Below are 23,256 nucleotides of genomic sequence, written 5' to 3'. Positions count from 1 at the left end.
AAATGGTTGATGAAACAACTCAGAGGATGGAATGCCTTCAGAGAAACTTGGAGGTCAGGAAAAATTACAGAAAGCCACAGAGGCTGGGATAAAATAGCATGGAGGAACAGAGAGAGGAGGACTCACGAAGTTCGTCAAAGTGTGTCTCGATCCCGTCGACCCCCGGCACAGAGCAGATGAGTCGGGCCTTCAGGAAGGTGCTCCACTTGTTTACAAGGCAGCAGTGACCACCATCATCGTTCTGCAGGGGGTTAAAAGAGACATGCCTTTATCACCTCCGCAGGCAAAGGTGGAAGCACCCACCCAATCCACATGTATCCAAATACACTGCAGTTTCAAACAATAGCAAAGCACGCAGGGAACATTGTCTTTGAACAAGATAAGATAGTGAACAGTGTCTCTCCTTTTTCTGAGTCCCATCTGTTGCAGACACCAGCCAAAATTCCAGAACCCAATGAGTGTGATTTACTGTGTGACTCACACTTATCACATTCCCATTTTAACATATTGAACTTGGAAACTGCTATTTCAAGGACTGGGATGAAATAAAATAACACAGCAGAGATATATTTATAAAATATAGCAGGAATTCAGTTTCTTTGAAGCAAGTGTTGATGTTAATCATGCTAATATTTCTCCTGAAACTAACCATATTTCTAATATTATTCAAAGACTCTTAACCTTATGACATATTATTAATATTTTCAAATATTTGTCATATTTTGTAATAGGTCACAAATATTCAGAAAAATTGAGTATGATGTAGATTTTGAATATTAATTTAGTACTGTATACAGTACATTCTTGCATGTAGAGTGGATGTGCATGGAGACAATATAAGTAAAGATCAGTAGATTCTCATACGTGAGAGACATGAGTCATCTCTACTGAGATGGAGAGGATGAGTGTTCACACAGGGTCATAGGCTGACCCACATGAGGGGCTGGAGAACTGGGATATACTTGCCTGTGTAAACTCTGCTCTGCGTGTGTGTGAACTAGGGCCCAGCGGAGCTCACAAACACACTTCCCCTTTGTTTGTTTTCTTTTTCTCTTGGGCTGCTCATTTCTCATTGAGGGCAGGCCAGTGTTTTCAGTGGCCAATCACGAAATCCTTCTGCAGGTCAGCCAGCCATATTTGAAGGACTGTGTGCCTTTTAAAGAGAATCTCCCTGCTTTGGGGCCCTGGGTGATCACACTGTCAGCCAGGAGAACATGCCATATGGGGCTGGGTAAGGGGCGCCCCCCTTTCAAACAGAAAGTACACGTTGTTTACCGGAAGGTTCCGTCCTTGTGCATTCCAGAGCGTCCTCCTAACACAAACAAGGGGTCCACTGCTGAGGGTGGGCGGAGGTTATTCAGTTTAATGTGTTTAAATGAGAGGACGTTCGTGTCACACCGCCTGCGCTGAATGCGTGATTGGCGTCTGGCCAGCCGTGCGTCCGCTCCGAAACTCACCAGGCAGATCCTGCCGATCCGAGACTGAGCCACGGGATTCTGGCCCATCTCTGAGGCTTTCTCCCGGAAGAAAAAGTACAGCTTGTCATCGTTCCTCTCAGCGCTGTCAGGAATTAGGTGTGCATGGATGAATGTGGGGTCTGGGGAGAGAAGGAGATAGGAGGGAGAGCATGAGGGGAGGACAGGCCAAGAAGATGAGCAAGAGTGCTATTCCTATGGAGACCATGTTGGGTGGACACATACCATTAACATGATAAGAAAAGTAAGCAATGCACTTAAAAGCAGCAGGAATCTCTCGTTTAACATTAAGGGTATGCCTCAGTGCTTCAACAAACTCAGGAATCAAAAATGTGTCACTGACAGCAGAAGACTAAAGGAGAGGATCCAGTGTGAGCAAGCATGAGCACTCCGAATAAAAGGAATTAATAATGTCTCCAGCAAGCTACAAACAGAGTGGTGTTCACATCAGGCACCAGTTACAGGTACAACAGACTTTTATATGTGAATGGTGTCTTCCTCAGAGTGAGGAAGACATCATTAATATCAAAACAACATCATAACTCATTGGTAGCTTTACAATATTCTCTTTATGTTGGGTGCTGCTGCTTAATTACACTGGATGAGTCCAGTCTGGAAGCACTTGTGTACCCCTCCTGGGGTAAGCACTTGTTTCTGCAACTTGTGACTGCAATTCTGCCATTTTCCCCATAGCTGCTGCACAAAGCATATGACCTATATTTCTTTGCAGCAAGCTCACACATTAACTATAGAATGGGCACGGAAAGGGACTTTCACACCATCAGTGTGAGCTGCCGGTCTCTCTGGAAATAGAGGAGGGACAGAAACAGAACAGAAAGTCCTTGAGTGACCTCTGAAGGGGGTCCAGACCAATGACTGAATAATGGGTGGATGAAAGGGAGTCTCATATGTGAGTGTGCAGTGTGAATTGCGGAGGGGGATGTCTGGTCTTGCTAGGAAACAATTCAAGGCCGGGGGGGGGGGGGGGGGGGGGGGGGGTTTCTCTGACACGGAGACAATTTCTTATGCCTCGCCACCTGTCCGCAAAAACGATTCAATAGCATTATGTAAGTGGGTTGGCTTCAAGGGAGACTGCGGCTCTCTCCGTCCTGTCTATCTATAGCTCAGGTTTATCTGCCCATTTACGAGCTGGTACAGGCTGGAAATGTGTGACGACAGTGTGATGGCACTCTTGACACCACTGCAGGTCTATAAAAGAAAAACAGTCACAGATCGAAGGTGTAAGAAATGCTATGTTCATTTTCTGGTCTGATGCTTGCAGGTACTAAAGTCTCACTGACAATCACACTCATGCCTGCCTGGTATGGAAATGAGTGCCCCTTCAGAGCATGCATTCATGATGATTCATTTTAAAATAAAATACATTCAATGAGAAGAAGATAATGCACAGGGCTCTTGGTTGGTGAACCCAGCTAAAGCATGAGCTTGTAATGATATACCCCAAAGACTGCACTGAGCCCTTACTGTGCCAGCGCTGACTAGGGCTGGGAGCCTCATGGGGCCAAACACAATGGGAGAAAATGTTCACACCCGATCATGCAATAGTGACTGTACTGATTTATCAAGCTTCTGCGAAACAGTAAAGACTTGCCAAAAAGAAAAACCTAAAGACAAAGTATAATTTACATAAATAATACACAATGATTCTGAGATACGAAGAAATAACATAACAGGATAATCCATCCTGATAAACTCACAGCTGACAGAAATTATAATAAAATGGAACATTTAAAAAAAAAATTAACTGTTACCATTTAACCATCTGGAATTATACTGGTCTGTCCGCATGGCAGTCTGTTTCCCCAGAGTACGGAAAATGGCGGAGTCTGTTCCCATGAAGTCAATGTAGACCCCAGCGTAGAGCTCACCATCTGTATGAGAGAGAGAGCGAGAGACAGAGAGAGAGAGAGAGAGAGAGAGAGACAGAGACAGAGAGAGCGAGAGCAAGAGAGAGACAGAGAGAGTGAGAGAGAGAGTGAGAAAGAGAGTGAGAGCGAGAAAGAGAGAGATGTTTTCATGATCTGGAATGCTGAATCCTTGATATTCAGCCACCCACAGAACCCTTGGCGCAAACAGCAGGAGATCTCCTTACCCCCCAGACACAGTAGAGAAGCACAGGTGTCCCATTCGTCCTGCATAGTTTCACATTGCCCTCATCGTGTCTGTCTTTTAATTTAATTTAATTCGGTCATTATTCAGGACACTCAGGAACAAGGAGGCGGAACAGACGGAATGCAAGAACAGTCACACGAGGCGGAGTATAGAGAAATAGACGCAGGATAGACTAAGCCAGACGAAAGCGAGGGAAGAGCCTAGACTGACAGCACATGGCAGGTGCTGAGGAGGATAACACTGGGAGGTCAGAGAGAGGCTGAGAGGGGGAAATGTGACGCACACATGTGACAGTGGCAGGATGTGATGCAGGACCTTGCTAAGCAGTGGGATCCTGAGAGGGTTACACGACAACCTGCCTGAGACCAGAGGTCAGAACAGGTGCCATGCCACACCATTGGCACATGGGCAGGTGCTCAACGGACCTGGAGCTGAGGCAAAGCACCAGAGTAAGAAAACAGAACTAAAAAAATTAAGCACTATTTTGTTCCGCAATCTTTCCTACAAGAGGTGGAATGTGGGTTTAAAGGAGCCATTCTAGGTGTGGGTACAGTGTGTGGATATAGGACAAGATATAAGCAAATTAGTCTTCAGCTGAATAGGATTCCCAGATGTGAGCCATAGATACGAGTAAAAGCAGAGGGGAATATAATGTGTTTGTTTCGCACTTGTTTGTTCCACTAAAGCCAGCTGGGCTAAAATAAAGTCCGAATGCGCTTGAAATTCTGGGATAAAGAGTCATTCAAGGTCTGACTACAAACAGTCTGAAACTCCTTTGGAAGGGAACACATGGACAGGACAGACCTATTCACAATCCTCATTACAAAGTTAACCATTTGGAAGAAAGGCCCAGAACAACTGGGAAATTCAACATGCTTCCAGATACTTGAAATATTTTTATTTAACCTATTTCTCTGGCTGATACAGTTAACAAACAAAATGCTTTTATCAAGCATTTTCTGTGCCAGGGTACAGATTCTTTTGAGACCTAAAAATGACCTACACCCGACAACATGCCTTAGATTCCACTGTTTCATGAGAAGAGAATTACGAATGCCATGCGTTAAAAATTTCCCTCTGGGAAGGGCACGAATCAATTGGCTGAACTGACTGAAATGTAATACACGCTTTGAGAGTATGCTAAAACAATTTGGCTATCAGAAAGGTCCTGGGAAGGGCTGCTTCTTTTCAGAAGAGCTGACAGTTTCATGAACAAATGAGAGTATGGGGATGGGACTGTTCTAGCCAGAGGATTCTTTAAACATTCCCAGGGGGCCTGAGAACTGGAGAACCTGACTAAAACAGCCCTCTTTTGAACACAGCTAATTCCAACTGATGCTTGCCATACCAGCCAGAAAGTACTCACTGATCAAAGCCGAGACACTGTTGAGTTTGGGGTCGTAGGGACACTTCCCTTTTCCAGAATCAACTCTTCCCGGTTCCAGGCGGAAAATGTATTCCTGAGGAAGACAGCACACAAAATGGTCCCATTAATAATTCAATAGTCCAAATAAAGTAAACAACACAGTGCTAACTGTGCATGCATTATCATCTTATGAGGGTTCCCACTGTTTTAAAGACATTATGTTCCAGGACATTTTATGGGAATACCTGTAATACATAGAGGGGGAACCAGGTTTTCCAGGCTTTCCTGTGGGAACCCTGGTTCATTATGACTGAAAAATGGCCTGTGGGTCTGTCAGGCAGTATAGGACATATTTAAACAACAAGCAAAGACAAGGACACTAACTCCTTACAATAAAAGCAATACAAAACTCAGGACTTAGCAACACATCTGCGAGGGACAAAAATGATTATTTTGTCTCCTTGGCTACCTCTCACAGCCCTTCCTTTGTGCTGTGGCCATTTGTGATCCACCAGAAAGAGGAAAGAGGAAACAAATCACAACTCCCAGACACAAGTCAGATGACTGAGGGTTGCTTGCCATTCTTGGTGTCTAGAGCTTCGCACTCGGGTGATTGGCAGAAATTTAGACACGGTGGGTGGACTCCAACATGTGATGACTTGCACCATGGAGGAGAGAGTTGGGATTACTTAAACGGAGGGTGGGGCAAACAAGAGAGACATCACTGTCCACCCACACTTCTAACAGGGAGGGTCGGTCGTGGACATAAAGACCTTTCACACATCTTTATTATGGGCGTCATTTCACTTCAACTTGAGGCTTAATTAAAGCCAGGGATAAGACACGACTCCTCCACTGAAACTCAGTATTACGTTTTTCTTTCATAATTCTGTGTGACTTGTCTCACTGTGCAACTTTTCTGCAGACAGTTGATTTGCAGCTGGTATCTTGCATGTAAAATCCTTAATCCAGATTAACGGCAATTTGTGAGTTTGCAAGGACAAATGAGGTCAGTTTTGTCTTTAACTTGCCCTGTTATTATTTTTGAGGTGTGTACACCCAGTTTGGATCAATGTCGTGTTTCAGAAGTAAACAGTAATTAAACACTTTAAACAGCACTGGTTTGTACAAATCTGCGGTAATGCTCCAGTTGTAACATTAATATGAATTTAAGACTGTTCTCTTCTAAAACATTTGTAATTTAGTTCATTGCTTCCAGGAAGGTATTTCGCTAAATACACCAGACACACAACTAACTCAAATACACTACATGACCAAAAGTATGAGGGCACATATCCAATATCACATCCAAAATTATGGGCATGAATAAGAATTTGGTCCAGAGGCTGCAGGTTTGAAACATTGATTGGGCACTGTCATTATTCCCATGACAAGGTATGTCATCTTGAATTGCTTCAGTGAAACAATCAGCTGAATAAATGGATTGTAAGTAAAAAGAAATTGGAAGCGTGCGAGATACTTGACAGGATAAGAGTACCATCTGCAAGGTGCCTAAATGTAATGTACTGGACCTCAGTAATGGTGAAAGAAATTAAAGAATTCTGGATTTGACTGAGTGAGGGAGGGTCCAGTGCACATTCGATACGGATTTAAGCCAATCTATGTGACAGTTTCATGCACAGTGCTCATTTGGATAAATGTAGCATGTTACTCAGAAGGTGGATTTAGCCTCAATAAGCTCTCAGCATTCATGCAATTTCTGTTGCTATGCAACTGGAACAATATATTCTCTACCAAACTAATGTATTAATTTCTATGATTGATGTTGAGAGCCTAAGGCAATGATCTTTGACAGCAGATAGGGAGGTGATAGCAATGGTCACAGAGACCATACTCTCCATGCCCATACTAGGTAAATCTCACTGACCCAGACCTTGTTGTAGACAACTGTGACACTGACCACAATGCACTATACTTTGACCCTTTAGACCAAAACTCCAGGCCCCTCTTCTAGCACAAACATATCAGATGTTTAGACAGTGACAGCCAGTAAAGCTCATTTTAAAATAACTAAACTTGGAAGGAGAAAGAGAGAAAATTAATGCTGAACCAGGTCAAAAGGACATATATAAAGGAAAAAAAAAAGACAAAATAAAAGTAAGGAATTAAAAAGAATAGACATGCTTAGTAGAGAAGAAATTAATGACTTCAGAGGAGTCTTATCCACAGATGGACAATAGAAGTGTAAAAATCAGAAAGGGTAAGCAAAAGCAAGAGGTTAGGTAGTGAGACATGCAACCCCCTTTCCCCTGGAAAGACAGAGTTTGTTGACTCAGGCCTGCAACGAGTTGGCACTGAAATCCCTGCCCTGATTTGGTGTGGAGCTCAGGAACCAGGTATGCCCACCCAGGGCACCTGACCCCAAAACTATGCCCCACCTGATGTCCCATTGGCTCAGGGGTGGTGCTGTAATCTGCAGCTCGACTGGCCCTCCCTCCGGACTGGGGCATCTGCAGGTGTAGGGCAGCCTAAAACAGAAGATATGACATGTGCGGAGGGTGGGCGTTACCACCTTCTACTGACAACACTGGAGCTGGGCAGGTGTGGCCTCACCAAAGACCACATAAAACCCCTGGTTCTGGCACAGGTTGGTTCTGCAAGACCAACTAACAGAAGCGCAATAATGTTAACATCCAGTTGGCAATGGGGAATATTATAGAAAGCTTTCACCAGATATGACGACCATAATACAGGAAGAGAGAGGCACTGGAATGTGTGATGTGTGATTCCTATCTGAAGAAGGAGGAGAAGGAAGGAAGGAAGGAAGGAAGGAAGGAAGGAAGGAAATAAATAAAGAGAGAGAGAGAGAGAGAGAAAGAAAGAAAAAGAAAGAAAGAAAGAAAGAAAAAGAAAAACAGCAGTGAGAATAAAGATGACCCATAATGTAGGTCTCTGTCTGTCAAGCCAGATGGCGTAAACTGCAGGCATATTATTAGTACATTTGACATACAAATGTAACCACCACACAGTATCAGAGTATCAGCCATTGCCAAAAATGAGTCAATTAGTGGTGTGAAATGGCCCATAGTATAATGTAAGCTATAATTTCTTACATGCATAAAACCATTACAAACTGCACACACGGCTGCTTATATGGGGTTTAAAATGGCAGAACAAAGAAAACACACACATTAAAGGCTTCTGTGTGGAAAAATACAGTCCCGATAAAATACATCTCTGAAAGAGTGTATGACAGTGAGCTTCGGAAACTTTTGGCAAGGAGAAGCGATAGAAGCTAACTCCTGCGATGACTGACCCAGCTTCCTGTCTAGAGTCAGAGAGCATTTGACGGTGTATGGTTTCACGTCACTGTCGCAGTCTTCTCCCTGAAAGGGGAGACGAACTACGAGACTGTCTGCTCAGTTAATTTAATGTGAAGACAAAAAAATAACAGCTTGTTAATGCATAACAAGGACATTCCATGGCCACTATAACGGCCATAGTGAATTACCAACAGTCCAGACTAATGGAGGTGGGAGGTATAGGGAATGCTGTAGACACTATTCTAAAAAGGCTTTGGTCGAGAGGTGGCTGGAGCTGGTAATGCCCTGGTATGGTGCAGTGGTGCTATATTGGCTAGGGCGGCCTGTTGTCCATGCAGTTGCCAGGATGTCATGTTGGTAATGACACTATATGGAGCAGTTGGGCAGGAGCAAACTAAGAATCTTGAGAATCCTTACATCGGGCCCCTGGCAAATCAATGAAAATTATTCCTCTTTTTAAAGGTCCCCTGACTGTCATTTTAGAACAAGTAAATAACTTGGATAGAGACCCAAGGTTTGAGGGTAGGAGCAAAAAATTCTAAATAAGGAAATTCACTCAAATTGGAATATGGTTGGCTTGGACAGGTTAATTCAAGCCCTCCAGTTAAATGGTACCACTGTGCAGTAAATGTGCTCTTGGGACTCCAGCTATGACAGATTTGGGCTTAAGGTTCATGCTTGATGGAGGAGAGACTCATTCATTAATGACGTCCTTCATAGACTGGCACCAAAGTCCTGTATCCAGGTGAGGCAGCCAGGGTAGAAAATACTAAAAGGAGGAAAAGAGAGTCTATTCAGTGTTTTCCTTAGTTTAGAAAGTGTCAGTGTCCTGACACTGGCAGGCAAATCTGCTTCACTCCCAGTCAAAGTGACAACTGCCACAGTTTCAGAACCTGAGTTTGGTTACAGTAGGACTCCTCGTCAGTCCGTCTCTGTGCAACATTATGAGGGTGTTCAGGGCAATAGGTACTCCAGTGGAGGGTGAATGTCCGGAGTGGTGAAGTGCAAGAAGAGTCAGCAAAAAACAACAAGAGAAAAAAAAGAAAACCCAAAAGCTTCTGTGTTCTCAATGGAAACTGCTGCTCTGCTATTGCTCCACATCCACCACACGTGGTTATGGTTACCTGGGCCCTGTGTCCTCGGTTCACATAGGTGCAGACGGGATTGTATGCCCCTGTTCCACAGATGTACAGGTGTGTTCGGTTCCACGGCTCGATCAGACGAATAAAGTTTCCACATTCTCCCTGGAAAAGGCGATATAGAACACAAGAGAGGTATATTAAAAGTAAGAAAAAGAAAAACTCACTTAAAATATCTTTTCACTAAATGAACAAAAGGAGTACCATTGGCAGACTCACTGTGGACTGAATCTACAAAGCACTGCTCACTGTTTGAAACTTTAATAGAATCTCCAAACATCACAAAGTCATCAATACCCATTAACTACAAACATTTTTGAACCAATTTGAATCGTGAGAATTGTTCAATCTGTAGTCAGAAGGCAAAAAAGGAAATTCCAGTAATTGAGTTCTCAGAATTTTCTTTTGACTGGAAGCCTTGCTGGTACCTGCAGTTGGTTTTGAATAGTCTAGCAGTTCCTCAGTTGCTGAAGGTGAAAAGGTAAAAAGATCTCCTACTAGGCCCTATAACCCATTTTGACCCTCTCCCACTTGCCCTCTGTGCAAACGAGACTGTCATCTGTCTCAGAATTCCTTCTTCACAAATGAGGTCTCATTAGATGCCACCCATTCTGAGGTCAGAAAGAATTGAAGGCTGAAGATATCTGTGTCATTGGCAGGCAGGATGTTACTGGATTTCAAAGGGACACCTGGCTATCAGATTGCTATTGATAGGCTTATTACAAAATTAGTTCCCATACCAACCACTGGCTTGGGAGAAAAATGGATACAATTCATTTGAGCAAAAAAAAGGGTGTGCTCACCCATGCTCTTGCTGAAGGTGAACACGTGATTTGAATGCCATTTTGTTATTTAAATGCTTAAGTCCTTCAACAGGAAGAAAGAAAGCAGTGCGTGAAAGCTACAGATTGCACAGATGCACGTCTCAGAATCTGTGCAGTTAATTTGATTCCCCCCTGTGGAGAAGCAACTGCTTGCATGCGCATGAGTACGTGCAACCCTTCACCCATGCCTGATCCTTGCAGGGGGATTCTACCCTCTAAGAATTGCTAATTTCTGTATCATTATATGTCACTCCCTGAAGAGCTCCATGTTTCCCATGGTTACCGCAACTCCTGTCGGCTTAACCCCCCAGGTGTTCCAGACCGCCCGAGTGATTGAAGCTCTTTGAGTCTCTCCTGTCATACACACAGATTACCACAATCACCAACCAGTCACTATGTATTTCCCAAAATACACCACTCCTGGTGTGCCTGGCATGTAAATTGGGAATGGTGGGATTGACCCAATTTACACATCAAGCATTCTGGGAATAGCCAAATTTACATTTAGGTTTGTAAATCTAAAAAAATCAAGTGCATTTTTTTTTAATGCAAAAAACTATATTTTGCTTGTTATACAATTTTATACCTTATATATATTTCTGTGTTGACATCATTGTTTTAAATAAAAACAGCTGTTCTTGGTGGCCAATATGCCAGCTTTCTCTGAATGAAAGTACAAGCAGGGCAGTCCACATTAATGGAAAGCGAGATGTGGGAGGGTGCCACACGCATGTAAATGAACATTCCAGTTGGGTAAACACTAGCCCCACTCTCCCTGTATCAGCAGGGGAGCATGGTTATTATCCACATGGGCCTCCCTCTTGCTCCTGTAGAGTTAATTCAAAAACACAGTGTATTGCAACCTCTTTTAAGCTCGCCCGCAAGCAGATCAGTGAGTGGAATCAGAGGAAATCAATACAGGAGCCAATGTTGCAGCACTGTTATTAGCATTTTAAAAATGTTCCACAATGAGCTGCGGTTTGATTTTGCTGCTTTTCTACCCCTATGGTGGGTAAAGTTTGATACTCCCAATGCTTGTTTATTTCCCTTGTTGATCTTCAGAGGCCTTAAGGTCACATATTTGTTTTCCTTTTTCCCCCAAAAGCACCATCATCATTCTCCTTATTATGTTCGAGCACTGAGGCACAGGGAAGGCACGGGGTGCCCACAAGGGGTTGTGTTACAGAACATCAACAACCCCAGGGGGCTCCTTTAGTACAGAACAGTCCTGTGTTTTCAACTTCTGAACCACAGCTGACCTTGATGATACAGCCTCAAATTCAATCTGCCAATCAAACCCCAGAGATCCATCAATGCTGGGAACATCACTGAGCTGCACTTAAAGCTACTTTCAACCCTGGGTAACCCTTAGGAATCTATCTGGCCGTGCTCAGAACAAAGAGAGCAGCGGGCAGGCAGGGAGTGTCCTATCAGGGGAGGGACAGGGGTCCTAGCAGAGCGCCAGGCAGAGGGAGCACCAGGAGGCTCCCATCCCACTGTTCCTGTAAGAAGTCCGCGACTGATATGGGTTCTCCCCCTCGGCCCTCCTTCTGTGTTTATTTTTCAAACGTACGATGTGCCTCGCTCTTCCCCGTGGCGATGAATAGATTACACCATGTTGGACGCATCGTCTCTGCTTGCCACACGCGGGAGACCCCAAAGGTCTCTGCCTTTTTTCGGCCAAAGGCGAGAGCCCATGCGGCTCCATGGCTCTTCAGTCCACTTGAGTTTGCATCACATCCAAATCAATAAAAAGAGGGTTTAAAAAAACCCTCTCATTATTCAGCAAATTCACAGCAGGGCAGAATATCAAAGAGCTAACACAAACTAGCACTGTGCTTTCAAGCCCGACAAATGAATGTATGCACTCCATGAGATAGAATACTTACGTTGGTGTCCTTCCCAGATAAAACGCATTCAGTTTTCCTCTGCGGGGAAACGGGCCAGTGGATCTGAGGAAAAGAAAAGCATTCTGTAACAAAACATTTACTCCATTGAGTTATTTTATATGCCTTGGACTGACCAACAGCAATGCCCACCCAAAATCCCCTGGCCTGTTGCTTCCAAGCAGCTTTTACAGTGTTTTGCTACCTGGAACGAACACTGCGCACAATCTCCAAAACAAATGGGAAGCTCTTTCAAATAAGATAGTAGGTGTAGCACAGGGATGCAGTAGCTTAAACATACTGTTGGTAGAAGGGATTAGAAATGGGGGATGGGGGAGGGGGGTTGGTAGAGATAGAGAGTGTTTCTTACAATAAGAGGTTCCTTGTTGATGTCGTGGAGGTCCAGAGAGAGGATGTAGTCCTTGCTGCCGACGTACATGCGGTCGTGGTCCTCATCCATGCGCAGAATACGGTAATCCGTGGAGTTGAGCAGGAAGGAGAAATGGTGAGCAGTGCCCGTGGACCTCATTTCTGGAGAACAAACAGGAAGCACAACTTTAGCAAAGCATGCTTAGGCATGCAGGTACCATGTATAAATACACACATATGCATGTACCCACTTATAAATGCATACACATGCACGTGCACACACACACACACACACTTTATTCAAAATACTTTAACCCCTATAACCAGTAAAATACCAGCAGATTTCTGAATTTTTTTTCAAGAAGCATCTACCCACATATCTATGAGAATTTTTTAGCAGCAAGAATTTGAACGCATACACACACATGCTCACATCCTTTCATCCTCTAGAGTAATTTCAGGATATTCCAGCTGATAACCAAAATTCCCGCATTTCTAATGCCTTTAAAGCTGTAATTTCTTTTAATGTAAGCCAACGTAGATCATTAAATAATTTGGAGCATATGCAAAAAAATAATAATAATAATTTAAAAAATCAATTCCATGCTCTCCAGCTTGCAAGTTCTTTAGATCTTTAGATATTGTTCTCTGATTCAGTGTGAAATGTCCTCATATTTGGCTGGCTGACAATATAAATAATAAAATCTGTTCCAAGCTACTGGCAGATCCCTTATTTTTAGTGGCATCTGTATCCGTGCACCCTGCTATTAAAGGATATATCTGGATGCTTTTGGTTTTCCTCCTGCGAAGCAGTTAAGATCATTTAGGCTATAGCGTGGTTAGTTACGCTTTCGAATAACAAACTGTGCTCCACATCCATTTTATAATATCACATGCCGTGTACACATTATACAGTACCAATATCTGTGTGAGGCACACACCATGAATCTCATCTTGACAAAAATTGAACAGTAGAGACATAGAAACCCACTGTATTTAGGACTAGCATCTGTGGGATTGGCTTTTCCTTTCCTCTCTTTCAAGAGTCACTGTCAGACAGATGTTCCAAAGTACAATTTTGTTGAGATCTTCCCATCATTTCAGTGGTAGATCTCACTAATCATGTCCTTAACTCTAAGGTAATATGAACCTGATGAGACTGATACTTTGATGTGAGGTAAGTCAAACTCCCAAGCTTCTTGGGATGTTGTTAGCAAATGAATCCTGACTATGGTGAGGCACAGGTGGGGGTGTGTTTTTAAAAGGACCACCACTCCCCATTAACTTCAGCAGACCTATAGTATCCCTGGAATGGTTGCTAAACAGAAACACACATATCTTGCTGATTATTACAGAATATTGAAAACCACATTGAGTGAGCATAGCATTCAAGGCAAACAATAACAAGAAGTAGGAAACAACAATCAAAATATTTTGCAATATACCCCATATTTCTTTATGTAGTGGCTTATAACCAACTTTAATTATATATAGGTGCCACCTATGAACTACAAACTGAACAATTATGATTAAGATACTAATTTTTCAGAAACATGAGAGAGAACTGCCTTTCAGCGACTTCTCAAACCATATGTTATAGATCTTATTAGTCAAGCTAAATATAAATTCTGGGTTATGTCAATATTGAGAGATTAATGGAATTAGTGCTTCTATGTTTATGCAGTCTGATTTAATAAGAGCATCTGCTTGGGTTCTATTTACAGGTCACATTTTTGATTGACATTTGTCCCGGCTCTATCCCTCCGAGCCACTTCACTGTATGTGCCTGTGACCTGGGACTGTTTGTCTTTCCGTGATGGACTGCACGAGGGACGCAGACTCGCATGCACCACTCCTCCAGGCCCCCCCCCCCGCTGCGTCCAATAGGACAGACGGAAGATGGGCTCCCGTCAGTGTGGCTTTCCTTTGAGAGGTCACAACCTCAATCTCTCTATCACGCACGGATGCATGGGCACACGGACACATGCACGCACACACAATTCTAGCTGCCTGGCACAAAAAAGAGAGGGCAGTGGGCCCTCAGAAGTCACTGCCTGGCCTTCTTCAGCAGTCATGGTGGCCATCTGCTGAACAGGGTTGATGTCTGACCTGGGCCAGCGGATTGGAACACAGGGCCAACATATCAAATGTTCTACAACCTGGGATTACTTTTGCCCTTCCCCCAACAGCACTTCAATATCACCCCATTGATGAATGCAGTGCAATGAATGCTAAATAAAAATGCATTTATTTATATATTTTTTTACCCCTAAACATTGACCTCATTAAATTTTTTCTTTTCCAACTTACAGAAAGCCTTATCACTGTCCTGGGCAACAGCTTGAGCAGGACAAAAATGTGCAAGACTCCATAATCAGTCATAAACAATCCTTTGGCAGTTCATTCAGCTGGTTAAAGATCACTGTCACCTTAGTGAATTTTGGAGCTCGGTTTCTGTTCTAGGGCTAAATATCTAAGCGGAAACCAGAGAGGAAAAATAACCATTGCTACAGCTGCAAGGTAAAATAAGGGAAATTAACATTTCTTTACCAGCTTTTGTGAAGAACCCTCTGGTGTTATAGAGGCCGGCAGTGTGATTCACACAAAGCGGCAGAAGGGCTTGTATCAGACTAATAGAATTTCCAGACAAAGAGAGTGGGCTTAACCCTCGGCAGCTACTATATATTATCTCAGATGTGGCACCAGCTCCAGTTCATATTCAACGCTCGCAATGGAAGCGTCTCAATATGACATCCTGTCTCCGTGTTATTCCACCTGTAGAAACAACCCCAGCCTCTCAACGGGACTGGAACTGAAGCGTACGTATTCCATAACCCATTTAGCCGGGATACGCACAGGCAGAGAGGGACGCACAGACCATACAATGATGGCAGCGGCGGGTTTTCCAGCTCATGTCGCAGCTTCTGTTTTTACAGCCCCAGAGGCACCTGGATTGGACAGCATGGCGGTGTCTTATTCTCTCTCGCTTCAGTTTCAAGTGGGATGGCATAGCTCTTATTCCCCAGAGGTCTCTATTATTCCTGCTCCAGTGCCCACGCCATATGGGCCGTGTCAGAAAGGGTATCCATGAGTTCACCAATCAGTGCTTTATACAGTTACCATCTAAGACATCTCGGTATCCATCTGTCTTGTTTACCATTTGACCTCTCACACCAACTTTACACCTTAACCAAAATCTCTTGTAATGTCCTCTATTCTCAAGCGCTCTTAAAATCAGTTTGTTTCAAAAACCTTAGGGGGTGTGAACTTGAGTGATGGTGGTGGAGCAGGCAGAGGCCACATACACAGTACATATGTTGAAAACAATGAATATTATTTGTATCCAACTGATAATAGCAAAATTACATACTGCCATATGGCTGTATTACCATTATAACTCCTGCAAAAGAAGGAGTTAGCACACTCCCATCACCCAGACAAAAATTAATTCAGGACTCCATTTGAGCATTTCTAAGGTAAAGCTAGGTGAAAGAGGGATCTTTATAGACTGGTCATGGACCATGTCACAGTACTGCCTCCCTCCTCCCACCCATATCATATTCAAATACGGCACTGTTTTATACCCATCGACTCACCCTGGGGGATTTCAAATATAGGCTAAAAACAAACATACAAGTATCCCCTATTTAGGGCTTCTACTGTTACTGTGAGTTTGGATAGAGCCCGTCTCAGACCGAGGCAGTATGCAGACAGAGTGATGCTTTGTTCCCTAAACCCCATGGTGTGGAAATAGCCCTATTAATGTGGAAAGTGAAACTCAAATGTTACTGGTCTGGGCACGGGGAACCTGATCCAGACTGGCTCTGATGGTGGGCAGCAGGATGGGAAAGGTAATTCTGGATGAATTTGGGAATTCCCAAGAGGCACTCCGATGGCGGTCCAGTTCGTTTTTCCTGTCTAATGGACCTGGACAATCAAGCCCGCTGTGTGGGTCCGGCTCACACTCTGCCCACTGCAAGCTGGAAACCTTTTCTCAATCAGCCATGTCACCGCGACAAAGCCATCCGGCGTCTGTCACCACTGCTAGATGACCAGGCTCTGTGCTTTTTGATAATGAATCACCGTAATCCATATTTCACTGTCCTGAATTTAGCAACGACAACACAATAAGTCCATAAGGAAGAGATTGGCAAATGCTCTTCCTGTTTTCATCAGGTACATTCATGCACAAAAGTATGGTTTGTCTCTCTTTTTATCACAATGTTTTAAACTCATAAGGAGGTGCACAGAAGGCAAACAGGTGTCATGGTGCAGGGGGTACAGCAGGTTAAGGGTTACACCCAGCTAACACCAAGAGTAGGAGTGGTTCTGCCAAGCAGTGAGAGATTGGGGTGTGTGCAATACCTCCAGAGAATGGCAGAGAATTCTTTCTTTATCAACCCGTACCTGCCTCCTCAGTGCAGGCTGACTTGGCATATCATATTCATCATATCATATGACCAGATTTTGTATCAACTTTCCCTCGGCACCATGCAGATCTGCCTGAGGATGCAGGTGCAGGCCGTGTCAACAGAGGTGCAGACTCGGGCTGAGTTCCATTTTGGAGTCTTTGTTCATTTTAATGGAAATTTGATATTTTTTATTATCTCAAGGATTTGTGGCATTGCTTTCAAAAATAAGGATGCATCCAATGGCGGCTCAAAATTGGCTGAAATAATTGTCTTAGTAGGCAGCATTCGGTGATGCCCACAAATCGGGCAGCGCTTGTAATCGCGTGTTCTACTTCCTGCCTTAAAACGCTGCCTTATAAGTCAGCATTTTCATGAAAGGGAACGCAGCCAAGTCCTTATCCATGGAGCGTGTACACGCCCTCATCCACATGTATCAGGGAGTACTGATGTATCGCATATGGCCCGTACACCGAGGATCTGTTCTCCTGCCTGGATATGGAGTCGGGTGCGTGGGGGGAGAGGTAGGTGTCTCATACACAGAATCTGCTCCAGAATTACCATGCAAGGGACGTCCAAGGCAACCGGCTGAATTGGCTAACAGCCGGAATTTCTTAAGCTGTCCAAAGATGATTTCTGAATTCACAAACAACCCTTTTTGCTTAGCCATAAGCCCAAGAAACAGGTGCGCAGACCTCTCAGAAATTAGACAGTAATATAAGTATGGCCACAATCTATTGAAAAAGTGGAACACAGCAACTTAAAGCCATTCTGTTGTTTATTTGATATTGAAATTGTGTGACGTTCTGAGCCCTGAGTGTTTTGCAAGTTGTTTCCTGCTCACTTCTCCTGTTGGCAGCCCCAACAGTCTCCTGTCAACCCACAAACTGTTTTTAAACATCCTCTCTCCTGGCACCAACGCTCATTTCATCCTGCATAGCGGCTCTGGGTCTAGCCGTGCCATACCGCACAGTTTCCCTGCCTTGCTCGTCCCTACACGTCCCCCCTGCATGCGCCTCTTCAGATCGAGCTGCTAACCCCGACGTTCCTCTCGCGCTGAGACCGCAAGGCCTGCTGGGACAGGAAATTGAACAATGATTGATTTGCCCGCTGGCTCCGACATCATGCCTTTGCTGTGAGAATCAGAAGTTGTGTAGCATTTTCAAAACCGACCCGCCCCCCAACCAACCCCTTTTATGTAGACATGCAGTCAAATGAGAGCACGCTGCAGCTGGTTTCACTGTGCTGGGCAATCTTGTCCAATCCAGCCTTCAGCACTTTAGCCCATAGTAAAGACATACATACTCTCTAAAAAGCTCAGGGGTTACATATAATGCACTGAGCAGGCTTACTAAAATGTTCAACTATAATAGACAGTCTCTTTTGTGAAAGCCGAGACAGCTTTAACTAAAATGTATTGGCCTAGAGCAGGCCGTGTGCAGTGTGTCATAATGCAAGAGGAACAGGAATAAAAGAATGATAGCCACCGTGCTAAGCCAAGTTTTGCAGAAAGGGTCAGAGGTCTCTTTCGGAGAAAAGATGCAGAGAATTCTTGCCTATAGCTGCATGAAGCGCCTTCATAAGTAAACAAAATAAACACAAAAGGCTAAACTGAGACATAAAACATATACTTTATTCATTTTACGGAATAGAATTAATCTGAGATGACATGCAGTATATTAGGTATACTTTATATATGCTTGTAATATATGATTGTAAAAAATATAAATTATAAGTATAAAAAATATATACACGTACTATGTAAGGCTACATTAAGTGCTTAAGAGCATATTTATGCTCTGTGGTTTGCTCAGCAAAATGGACGGTCCTAGTTATCGTGTTTTGCAGAGATTACCGCATCAAACAATCATCCTGAATACACACACTACCCCACATTTTCCCATAGTAAGTCAAATTCCCATAGTAAGTCAAGAGCATTATTGGCTCATGGAAAACTTTCTCCAGCTATGTTTAACATAAAACAAGAAAAAAGCACACAAGAAAAAAAACCCCACTTGGCACAAACTCCCACTGTTCACTTTTGCATTTTTCTCTGGTTACAAATTTGCTAAATGAGAAGCAGCCCCATACAGCAGAGCATGTTTCAGCATGAAATGTGACTGTAGCCCCGTAGGAAATGGGGGGGAGTGGGGTATGAGAGGTGAGTTCTTCACGAGAAGAAGAAGGTAAGGACTTCCTTCAGTCCTGCTCAGGCCACTCTGCGGAGTGTTCTTCAGGATTGGCACAGTTAAGAGTCGTGAGGTTTCTGATAATTAAATCAAATTGCCGACACCATACTGAAACTACAAAGACCTGTTCTTTGAGCGCTACCAGACAGTGCTCCCTTCTTGCAGCCAGATAAGATTAATAAGATTACTAAACACTTCAGCATGCCGGGCAGGTACAAGGTTAAGGGCAGCTGTGTCATGCCTGACTTGCTGCAAGATGAGTTTGCTGGCATCATGGTGCGAAATTGCCTTTGGGACTCCTGTGCCCTTCAGTCGCTTAACTCTGCAGTGGGTCTTACTTGTGTTTGACAGCACAGTGGATTCAGAGCACAGAGGATAGTGCTACCCTAGATCCTAGCTGACAGGAGAAACAGTTTCAGTCATGCACAGGCAATCTGACAGGACAGATAATTGCGGTGTTTAAGAGAAACAAGAAAGTGCAATCTCGGACTTGAAAACAAACATGCCAAAAATCCAGGCCTTGCATTTTACACTCCATGCCTTTTGGCAAAAAGGGTGTTCAGAAAAATTTGAACACTGCACACCCATCCATTAGAGCACATTCTGATCTAGAAAAATTACACTGTTTTAGCTCGGAGGGCATAGAAGGATAATAACACTAATAGAAACAGAATTAGCAGTGATGTTGGTATGTTTGGCACTTTTTATGAGGTGGAACAATGCAAGATTTATTTAATCAGCTATGGCATCTGGTTAAAAGCTCTGTTCATGGAGTAACTTTTTTCAGCCTTTTTGAATACCTCACCATACTGGCAGGTATGCTGTATCAGCTGCACTTCAGAGGCCAGAGTCCCATTTCTAATAAACTTACTTGAATTTTACCATGAGAAAGACCACATAAGACTCAATAGTCAGGCTTGTCAGCGCTGTACTGCGAAGACCGGCAAACCAGGATGCCTGGAGTGCTCTGGAATTAGGACTACAGTTTTACTTCACAAAGAGGCAGACACACACACGGGTACACACACTCACAAAGACTGTGATCACAGGATCTCCTCAGAAACAAGCATGACTGCAAAACAAGGGGACATCTTCTAATCAGTGGCAAACCCCGAAACGTCGCTTGGGTTCCTTTGTATTAAAAGAGCAATGAAATGATGTTATGCGTTAGTTGGGATTGTTCTGGTCTGTGCCGGCTCAACATATCCAGACCACAGCAAAAGCTGAAAAAGCAAGGAATGCGTCTCCAATTGCTTGGGGTCTCTGCCGCCATGTAAGCGGCATTAGTGGCTGAGAAGGACAGATTACCCCATGAAAACAGCAGTCCCTTGATGTGCCATTTTTACTGCAGATGAAGTCTTAGAACTCGAGGCTGTCCTGACAAAAACAGACTGCTAACAATTAGGCCAGCTACAGCTCCGGCAGTAGATTTATATCTGGAAAAGAAACCGCTAAGTGATCAAAACCTGTTGAATAACACTGAAACAATGGCGATGTTTCCACTTTAATCAGACCACAGTTTAATGAAATCCTTGGGATCAAGGGAAAAACATACATTTTTGTAATCCCCATTAGGGTTGCAGGTCTCTTCCCTCTGTATATGCTCCTGTCAGAGTTCAGGGCCTCAGACCCCAAGAGAACAAACAGAGAACCAAGAGCTGTAGGCTAACACAAGGCTTTCAACCCAGCGGTGGGCAAGTGACTTTAGCCTCCATGTTTTGTCAAGCACAGGTCTATGGACAGTGCATGAGTAAGTGTGGCAAACAATAGCTGCAGGAGTAAATGCTACTGTTAAACCATGGTGAGAATTCTTGTAGGAAATTATATAACACATTTAGAGACTAGAGTACTACTTATCATATTATGCCTGGCTGGGTGTGGTGAGCAATTTATCCTGTCCAGCAGTTAGTGCACATCTACAACCCAAGCCATGGTCAATGCGGGATTGCTGTCAATATGCATTAACTTGAATAAAAAACATGTTTAACCAACAGAAACAAAGGTTGTGGGGCTTGTGGCCTAATGCAATGAAAGAATTTTGCAAACAGGGTCATGTAGTCCACATGAGCAGTAAATGTTTTGTGGTTGATCCAAGGGGAAAAAAAATGTTTTGTGATTATACAAGGGGTTTGGCTTAGCTTGGTGTGGCTAAGACACAAACCATGGGACCAAGGGCTCTGCCAAGAGTGAAGGAATCCAGAGACAAACCCTGGTTAGTGCGCTAAATGGGAGATGAATGAAAGAATGTCCCCAAAAGTCACTGGTTTGTGTGACTGCATTTTGTGGACAAAATGGGAATGCCTTGTGACTTATAGCAACAGAAAGGATTTCACACATATGTATGAACTGTGATCAATAAATTAGCTTAAAATGGAGAAAGATCAGCCACCGCTGTCTAGCGGTATTTTTAAGAATAGAAAAACAGGAAAAAAAGAAAGAATAAAAACAAAATAAAAAGCAATAGGCTTGCAGCCAGACTGGCTTAACATACACTGAGCCTCAATCAGGCAAAATTCTTAGGAATATCAAGCATACCCAGAAGACAGAAGTCTCAATGCTTCAACAAGTGAAAGCAACACCTCCACATCTCTTTGTTTACCTGACCCAAATTAACTGTAAACTTGTGACTGTAATTGGCAGCAGCATAGTATACAAATCAAAAACAAGTAGTTAAGTAGCTCTCCTGTCTGGCCCATCCTACCTGGTGGCAATCCGGCAGAGCTATTCATCTGTGCACTGCTCACTCATCTACTAGAGCCGGTATGTGCAGCTGATCAGGGGTATCTGTGTCAGGGCAGAAAGCCCCCCCATTGTGACCCCTCTCTTTGATGAGCTCCGGGGTAATGAAAGGTGCAGAGCCGATCACTGGAGTGGAGCAGCTGAGGCCCTGTCACCAGGTACCTGTATGAGGCGGCCGCTATCTGCCTGCCTCATCACATACCTGCCTGGACATTCCCCCTGCACCTCGATTGAAATTCCCATCTCTGCGCTCACCTCAATAAGCAAAGAGGTGTGACTCCAGACCGGGCCCCGCCTGTACCTGCACAGCAAGGCCACATTCCTCATACCGAACAAAGCCTCTGTCTCCCAGAACAGACTCCAGTAATTGCTTAATAAAGCCCTGTGTCAACTGTTCATCGCTGTCTTTTCTTCCAAAGCAGGATCAAGTATCTGTGGAATAATGACCCATCTCTCCAGTTCAATTTCAAAGACCCTCTTCCAGGGCGGGCTGGGGTACATGAAGGAAAATAATAATAAGCTATAAAATTATGAGCCTTCACCCAGGAGAGACTTGAGTACTTTGTTAAAAGGGTCCAGTATCTTCTTAATAATGACCAGTCCCTTCTGTCTTCCATCATTCAGCTTAGCTCATGTCTCTAGTACTACAGAGCCACGGGTTCGAGAAGCAACATTCTGTGCAGCCTCGCACACAAAGTGACACAGAGGCCAGAGAGGACGAGAGTATCCAGGAAACAGTGAGGGTTCCGTAGGAAAGGCTTTATCGCTCCTGGCTGTGATGCTTCGTTTACCCCCATCAGCACCCCATTATCCCCCCCATCGCATCCAGACGAGGGCTATTGACTGCACACACATTCACTATCATTAGCCTCCATTGACTGCTGCCCTCTTACACCAATTTGAATTTACTGTCATCTCTCAGGGCGGACACAGTAATCAGTAATCACAATCAAGATCTCCAGGCTTTGTCTATTGTGATACTTTGTAATGCTTTCTGGCTATTCTGTAGTTTTGAAGGACAGGATATGAGGAGTAAGTGTCCCGAAGGGTTTTGCCACTTCGAATAGGCTACCAGAAAGCTGAATGACATTACAATGCTAATGGGGAAAAATGAGGAAGAACAGACTACATCCATACATACAGTCACAACAGGCCTTCCCACTTTTTCTGGCTGGGAACAAAAATCTGAAATATCAGTTCTGTAGGAGGCAGTTTTAATATTCTTTCTTTGATTTTTGAAATATACAAATAGCAACAATTCTTCCGATTTCTTCCATCTTGCTATTGCTAAACTTTTAAATTCAGTTAAAATTAGTTTTCGTTTTACGCTGCGTAACTCATCACATCCTCCAGCCCATTCGTCATCTGTCATATCAGCTGTCTAAATATTGGTCCTTTTCCCCCACAGCTGATCTCAGGACTGGAAACCACTCAGAGAAGCAC

The 23,256-nt window shown here is 43.8% G+C and overlaps 1 protein-coding gene across 5 annotated transcripts in view; it reads right to left on the bottom strand.

Annotated features, from left to right (window-relative positions):
- The window catches only part of LOC118208611 (semaphorin-3F-like), an 80,994-nt gene that overhangs the window by 16,736 nt on the left and 41,002 nt on the right, over positions 1-23,256 (bottom strand). For 3 of the 5 annotated variants that reach the window (XM_035383454.1, XM_035383456.1, XM_035383455.1), the window contains exons 3-10: positions 12,478-12,638; positions 12,111-12,173; positions 9,383-9,502; positions 7,374-7,463; positions 4,975-5,068; positions 3,248-3,367; positions 1,458-1,597; positions 127-241 (exon numbers count right to left, since the gene is read on the bottom strand). In XM_035383454.1, coding sequence (XP_035239345.1) covers positions 127-241; positions 1,458-1,597; positions 3,248-3,367; positions 4,975-5,068; positions 7,374-7,463; positions 9,383-9,502; positions 12,111-12,173; positions 12,478-12,638 — 903 coding nt within the window. The remainder of the gene's footprint in view (positions 1-126; positions 242-1,457; positions 1,598-3,247; positions 3,368-4,974; positions 5,069-7,373; positions 7,464-9,382; positions 9,503-12,110; positions 12,174-12,477; positions 12,639-23,256) is intronic. The other 2 variants (XM_035383457.1, XM_035383458.1) reach the window with 1 other exon arrangement.

Source organism: Anguilla anguilla, chromosome 11 (assembly GCF_013347855.1).
Source record: "Anguilla anguilla isolate fAngAng1 chromosome 11, fAngAng1.pri, whole genome shotgun sequence".
In the NCBI taxonomy this organism is placed as follows: Eukaryota; Metazoa; Chordata; class Actinopteri; order Anguilliformes; family Anguillidae; genus Anguilla; species Anguilla anguilla.
This window is presented reverse-complemented; position numbering and strand designations above follow the sequence as displayed.